Source organism: Herpailurus yagouaroundi, unplaced genomic scaffold (genome assembly GCF_014898765.1).
Source record: "Herpailurus yagouaroundi ecotype Mexico unplaced genomic scaffold, PumYag 164, whole genome shotgun sequence".
NCBI lineage: Eukaryota > Metazoa > Chordata > Mammalia > Carnivora > Felidae > Herpailurus > Herpailurus yagouaroundi.
Window position 1 is genome coordinate 11,855,545 of NW_024412405.1, and position 7,510 is coordinate 11,863,054.

Genomic DNA, 7,510 nt, shown 5'->3' on the forward strand with positions numbered 1-7,510 from the left:
CCCCCCCCCCACTTCCTGGTAGCTGGAACACCCATATGCCCTGACACGCTTATCTTCCACATACACCCTCACATACGCACACTTCCCCATTTACACACCTTCATACATACCCATACAGTATCATACAGCTGTCACACACATTTTATCACACATACCCTACAAGGTGCTAGAGAACTTGGCTTTGTCCTTTCAAAGAGGATTCTATTTGGAGGAGGGCAGGGTGAGCTGCAGTCTCCTGCGGTCCTTGGTACTTGCTCCCCCCCGTAAGAACTTGGGGGAAGCCCCCAGCGCTGTGGGGACCCCTCCCATCCCAAAGGCGGCTGCGGCGTGGGGCGGTGGGGTATTTCCTGTGGGTCGTGTGCCTCCATCGAACGTACTAGCGCGTTGGGCGGAAGCGCTGATGAGCGCGAGCAGTCGGGATTTATAGGGATAGACAATATTACCCCTCGGAGGACACTTAAGTAACTGGAGTTTACATTTAGTAATTACTTGGCTGATTTATCGGCGCTGGGCGGCAAGGAGGCAGCCGCCGCGCGTGGGCCCAACGCCTGGCCAACAGCCGGAGCCCGGGGCATCAGGGGTTTCTGCGTGCAAGCCGGGTCAGGGTGGCCTGGGGCTGGGCCCGGGGCCTGGCTCCTCCCGGCCATCACCTGATAGGCCTCCTGTGCACCGATGCTGGGCTCGGAGCACATCTTTCCGGGAACTCCGTTGGCCAGCCCCCTGCTTTTCTAATCGAGATGGTCCACCCTAAGGAATTTTCCAAAAGGAAACTTCCCACGAGGCTCTCGGAAAAACTCCCTGGCCCGCTTAGCCAGCTGTTTGCCCCTGTGCCTGGCACTTGCCGCCAGGACAGGGGCCTGGAACCGTAAAGGGGGCTCGCGGGGCGCGGGAGGTGAAGCCGCCCCCAACCCCGTCCGCAATGGGCACCCTGAAAGCAGAACCTGCGGCCTTGGGCCTTTCCCGCCTTTGCAGGCCTCGGGGAGAGAGTGGACCTTTTCTTCTCCGCCGCCGGAACTGAGGACAGTTTCTTCCCCCGTGGAGCAAGGAACTGGAACTTGCTGGCGCGGAAACTGCCACGGGTCGCGGCTCCCTCCGACGGCAGTCCAGGGGGAGAGGGGCGTGCGCGCGCGCGCACGGCAGGGGCGGAGATCCCGAGCGCTGCGGGCCCCTGGGCAGTAGTGTTTTCTGGTTTCACGGCGTGCTCAGGGTTGCGTTTCCTGCCCGGCTGCGGGTGGCAGAGTGGTTCTCGCCGAGGCCCTCAAGGAGGGGTACCGGCGCCTCACGTTAGTGCTCAAACCGGTGCCCAGGGGGTTTTGGCGGTCCTTAGGCCGCTTAGCAGTCGAGATTGGGTGCGGACAGGGACCATTCCGGAACTCCCTCCCTACCAAGGCGCTCTCCCTTTTGGGGGTTATTCGGAATCCCGGAACAGATTGATCAAAGGGAATAATCCCCCGGCCACTCCCGAAGGCCCATTTCCTGACCCACGTTCCTCCCATCCCCACCCCCATTCGGTTTATAACCTTCCTTTGGGCCAGACTCGAGTTCTCTGGGAGAGGGAACTGGTAGAACAGAGAGCAGCTCACGTAGCCTCCTTTACTCTCTCAGATTCTGCAAGTAGTTAGATTCTGATAGACTCCTCTGTCGGAATCTGAAATGTAAACACTGGGGTTTCTCACCCTTTCCAGTTAGCTGGAATTTGCTCACTGTTCCCCGCCTAGGCCCCCTGAATAAAACAAGCAATTCTTTCACCTTTACTTATTTTTTCCTTCTATTTTCGTCCTTAATATTACCTTAATCCCTACTTTTCTACTCCCCACCCCCCCACCCCCCACCCCATTCCATATCTCCCTTCTCTGGGCGTAATTGTTTCTCTTCATCGTGGTCAGTGGTGGGACCAGCAGTGCTTAGAGCTACTGTATTCTTCACAATCCGGGATCCTTAGCGAGGACAGGAACAACTCCAAACGACACTGCACATTTGCATAGGGTGAATAAAGCCACTCAAGCCTCCCTACGGAAGGAAGGCCCATTATAAATTTTTAAATAATGCTATATTAAATTAGAATTTTCTCCAACTTAAAAGTAAAACTCAGATCAGGATAGATAACTGATATTTTTATGAAAAGTGATTAACTTTTTTGTTGTTGTGTTATGTTGTGTTTCCCCTCTATAGATCAGTGTAGGAAGTGTATTTGAATAATATTTAATTTCATTTTTAAACAGTATTTAGAGGTAGGGGAAGTTATAGTCCAGGCATCTGAATACTTTCAGATGTGTTAACACACTCTGGCATCCAAGCCTTTGTCATTGGTGAGATTAAAAAGAAAAAGAAAAAAAACTACACTGAAATAGTTGTATATGAAAATTCACCACAAAAATTTATGTACACTAAACTGTCTTAAATAGTTGCTTTTTGAGAAACATATCCAAAACCAAGGAAGAAGCCATACCTAGTGAGCCACCAGAGTAGGTGCTGAAATTCAGTAGAGAAACTCAACTTAATTTTTAAAAATCATTTAAATATGAGGGAGATATTATTAAACAATAGTATGTATGAGATAACTGGTTCAATTATGACTCAAATACATCAAGTTCATAGATACTTAGGTGAGAAGGAAAATTCCTACTGCTACCTGCTGTCTTCCTTTTTTGCTTTTTAATACCGAGGTGTTGTGGCTGAATTTCTAGTTGTGTTATTAACATGTCCACTCCCTGAACTAGGGCCTTGTGTTTAAAGGCATTGTGTTCCTGGGGTGGTTAGAGCAGCTTAAAGAAAGGGACGATGGGCCAACGACTGTGGTAAACAGTCTCTTTTCTGACTATTAAGTGGGGTAGAAGGCTGTCAGAATACGTTTCCGTGGGGCATCAGGTACAAGCTAAGTTCTGGTTGCAGCTTGTGGTCTTTATTCACGTTTCCGAGGTTCTGTTCCAAAGGCTCCTAATTGCCCTTCAAGTTGTGAGGAAAGCTGGGAGAAAGAAGAGGCCAACAGCCTCGCCTCTGCCCATCCAGGCTTATATGAAATCTAGTGATGGGACTGTGTGTTTCACAGGTGCCTTTGTTTCTAAAGAGAACGGGGTTTTGCCTTATTTCCTTTCCCATCAGTGGAATCCTGGGGACGCTCTGAAACAAAATGCCGTTATTATAATTGCATGGCACCTCCCCCACTTCACTTTTAATTTAGTGTAATGTGCTTACTTTTCCCTTTTTTTTATATTCTTCCCCCAAGCTGTGGCTTTGGAAGAATCATTTTATTAGCATTTATATTGACAGGGGATCTGCTTGTATCCTTGCAGGTACAGACCTTGAGGGCAGTGAGGACACGGGTATCTGGGTCCTTGTTGGATTTTGGTGTTAACATCCTGGATCATGCTTTAGCCATCGTCTCCCTGAACCCTCTGGTACTGCAGGGACTGACATCTAGCCACTCACAGGCCTAGTGTCCCTTCCCTGTTGCCTTCTGGAACGTAGGAATTAGGAATAGAAACCAGGCTGGGGTTGGTCTTCGAGAGAATGGGAAAATGCATCCTCATTTCTGTTCCAAGATTTCTCTCTCTCAGGTGAGGGGTCTCTGAAAAGCAATTGTTGACCTGCCCTCTGTTTTGTTGCAGGGGAAAAGCCTTTCAAATGTGAATTTGATGGCTGTGACAGGAAATTTGCCAACAGCAGCGATCGGAAGAAACATTCCCATGTCCACACTAGCGATAAGCCTTACTACTGCAAGATCCGAGGCTGTGACAAGTCCTACACTCACCCCAGCTCTCTGAGGAAGCACATGAAGATTCACTGCAAGTCCCCACCACCTTCTCCAGGAGCCCTTGGTTACTCCTCAGTGGGGACTCCAGTGGGTGCCCCCTTGTCCCCTGTGATGGACCCAACCAGGAGTCGTTCTAGCACTCTGTCTCCTCAGGTGACCAACCTCAATGAGTGGTATGTTTGCCAGGCCAGTGGAGCCCCCAGCCACCTTCACACACCTTCCAGCAACGGAACCACTTCCGAGTCTGAAGACGAAGAGATGTATGGGAACTCTGAAGTCCCGCGGACGATACATTAGAATTTACTAGTAATAATGATAAGTAATAAGTGGGAGTCCTTGGACCATATCCTAACCTGAGACAATGCCGAGCCTGAGACAAACCCTTGACTCAGACTTGCCACCGGGTCTAATTAGCCCTATTTATTCAGTATGAAACCCTATGGTGTTTGTACATTTAATTAATTTAATTAAGATATTTGGGCTTTTTTTTTTTTCCCTTAGAAAACAAACAAACAAACAAACAAACAAAACCCAACCAAGCTGGACTTGTAGGTTACAGGGGAACAGGGCTAGGAGCAAAATGTACCAAGGGTTAATGGAGATACACACTGCTGACTCAATATATGTATATTTGGAAATGAGCAAGAAAAAGCATTAAGTCGGAACTCAACATAGCACCAAGGCCCTCTGCATTTCCTGGAGTGCCTCGAGATTGCCTTTAACACCATAACGAGGGCTTCTCTGGAGCCTCTTTGCCTCCTCCTTGGGCCCTATTTCTGAAAAGGCCTCTTGATTGTAAACCACACACTTGCTGCATTGCCAACAGATCTTAGACTGTACCTGTGTCCAAAAATATTTGTAAAAAAATCCTTTGAGTTCTAATAGTTGTGATTTTAACTTTCCACTCTTTTATTACTGCTCTCATCTTAACACAGTATTTTTATACGGGATTATCTCTTCAGTACCCTGCTTGTAGGATTTAAAAAGAAAAAGATGCAGCAACCTTATTACGTCTCCGCGTATTGTGCTACTGTGATTGTTCCCGCAAAAGTGGGGACAAGAACACGCTGCTGCAACAGTCAACTGTGAAGCTGTGATATTTTATAAAATAGAAGAAATTCAAGTGCTTTCTTTTTTCTCTACGTTTTTTTTTTTTTTTTAATCTGAAATCGCAGATGCTGCCTTTTTACTGTGTCCAAACTCCTTGTGTCATAAAAAGATAAGTTTTAGAGAAGTTTTTTGGGATGCCAAAATTAACAGGCAAGTCTAAGGAGGTGTGATGTTGGCAACATGCCTACTTTTTTGGGAAAGCTGTTGTTTTTAAGACAGGCCAACCCCTCTTTTATACTGTTGTATCAGCCTTTTAAAAAGTCTTTATTTTTCAATGCCCGCAACTGCATTTTCATGCATTTTTTCCCACCTGAGCACTAGGCACACTGAATTCTATCCCATTTGAAAACGACAGTGTGCGAAGTGTATGATTTACATGAAAAGAGGGGAGGGAGTGGCTATACATATTAAAATTTTTAAAAGGTTTCTAGTTACCACCAAACACTGATGAATGTGTGACCTTTGCCAGAGCTGTCAAGCTAGGATAAAAAAGGTCAAGGACCTAGGACAATAACTCTTAGTCAATTTATTTTCACTTCATGCAACACATCTTGTGCAAAATATAGTCCATCATAAACATCATACAAATATACTAAAGAGCACTAATTTATCCTCAGAGACCCTGAAGACACCCCCTCCCCAGGGTTTGTAGAAATTTGTTTTGTGTGCTGTGAGTGGTTGATGTAGTCTTGTCATTGTTAATAACTTGTATGTGAACACTATTATTTGTACAGTTGAATTAATTTATTTTCAGACATCATCCTTTGTTTTCCTGGAAGAGTTCAAAGCACACCAAAGAATTATATTATACATTTTGGTGAAAGATTGTCGTTTATGATCCACGGTTTATTTAAAAAAAAAAAAAAAAAAAAAGGAAAGAAAATGGGGGAATATATTTTTAAGCTTACTTGAATGAACAACGTAATGTGAAAACCAGGACTCTTCCTGCATGTTTTTTTTGCATTGTGTTGACGAGATTATATATAGTTTATAGATATATTCTATTACTAGTACAGTGCATGGTGCTGTCACTTTGAAAGCCTTTCAATGTTGTCTTCAGATTGTTACAGTGAATATGAAACATGCAGACCCTCCTTTATAAAGAAAAAGACCATAAAACTTGAATATAAAATAATTCTACATTTTTAAAGTTTATTTGATTTTCGTATTATTCACTTTCAAAGCTCTTTCAAATAGACAAAATAAGGTATGAACTTCGGGGGGATAATTTATGTATCGTAAACTTATTAGAACAAAATATTCCTGATTTATAATGAGTTGTTTTATTTATACAACTTTTTCAATGGTAGTTTGCACTATTCTTTATTATGCTACAGGTTTATTTATTCTGAAACAAAGGAATATGTATTTTATGTATTTTGCCATGCATAGGTTTACTCTGCCACAGATTTATTGGTTCCTGATACACCTAAAATAAAAACTTAAAATGTGTACCTCCAATAGAAAGAAAGCAAGAATGATTATGAAGTAAAAAATTTAATAAAGGTATTCTTCCTATGTATTGCTCATGTTTTGCCTAATGGCATATTTCTGCCATTCTTTTACAAATAGAACAGGTTGCTGACTGGTGAACATTGGGTCTTCTTGAGCTCTTTATTTCTTAGCCTCTCCCTAGCAATAAAATATTTTTACAGCTTGGTTTAACTTACCATCTAATCTAGAAAATACAATATTTATGAAGACTAAGCCCTGTAAGTTGCATGTAACACTAACATAAATCTTAGGGGTTACTGCACTCATTTGTTAATAATGTCCTTAGAGATCCTAATCAGTGAAAATCTGAAAAGTGAGTTTTAGCATTTCTTTGGTGCCTACCCTCTAAAGTAAAAGGGTAAAAAGTATGAGGAAAAAAGGTGGAGGGACAGTGAGAGGCATCCAGGCACAAAGAAGGGTAAAATCAGGGGCTGAGATGGGTACTGAGTTAACTACATGCTGAATGAATAGGACATTAAACACTGCTCACATCAGGTAATGGGAGGGGGAGGGGGGAGGGGGCAGGTAGCATCCAGTTTGTGGTTTATTTACAAGTTGAGCTGATCTATGTAACCTAGCTCAGCATTTTAAGGCAGGTGTTAGAAATTAGAATCATGGCAACAAAATGTTCAAGTGGCTTAAACTAATGTGATTGGCCATCCATTTGAACAGGGCTGAACATTTGCTTGTTTTTATGTTAGCTGATACAAAACTGATAAAAGGCAAATAGTTTTATTATTATTATTATTATTCTTGGTAGTAATGTCAATAAGCAGTTCTCCATAAGCTTACAGTGGTTTTGAAAAGTCAGGTTTGTTAAATGTACTAAAGGTGAAACACGAAGCAAAGACTTGTTTCAAGTCAGATGACAATAACCAGCACACGAAGGAGAAAAACACTCAGCGAAGGGCCCCAATCAATGGGAAAACTTATAGCTCTCTAATGAAGTTTCTGGTGAAAGGGAGGACACAAAGCCACCAAGACATGAATCATTCATGGGAAATATAAAAGATAAAAGATATCTGACAATGAGCAGAACCTTGTATAGAGTGTATAAAACAAGTTTCCCTTCTTATTTTCTGCTTTAAAACGCACAATCTCCGCTCCCAGAGCTCTGTCCAGTCTATAGAGTTAAAATTGACCACTGCTCGT

The 7,510-nt window shown here is 43.6% G+C and overlaps 1 protein-coding gene across 1 annotated transcript in view; it reads left to right on the plus strand.

Annotated features, from left to right (window-relative positions):
• ZIC5 (Zic family zinc finger 5) overlaps positions 1-6,457 on the plus strand; it is a 12,513-nt gene extending 6,056 nt beyond the window's left edge. Inside the window, exons 2-6 of the mRNA XM_040486976.1 lie at positions 738-865; positions 973-1,583; positions 2,721-2,798; positions 3,294-3,398; positions 3,587-6,457. Coding sequence (XP_040342910.1) covers positions 738-865; positions 973-1,583; positions 2,721-2,798; positions 3,294-3,398; positions 3,587-4,051 — 1,387 coding nt within the window. The 3' untranslated portion in view covers positions 4,052-6,457. The remainder of the gene's footprint in view (positions 1-737; positions 866-972; positions 1,584-2,720; positions 2,799-3,293; positions 3,399-3,586) is intronic.
• Positions 6,458-7,510: the final 1,053 nt, after the last annotated feature.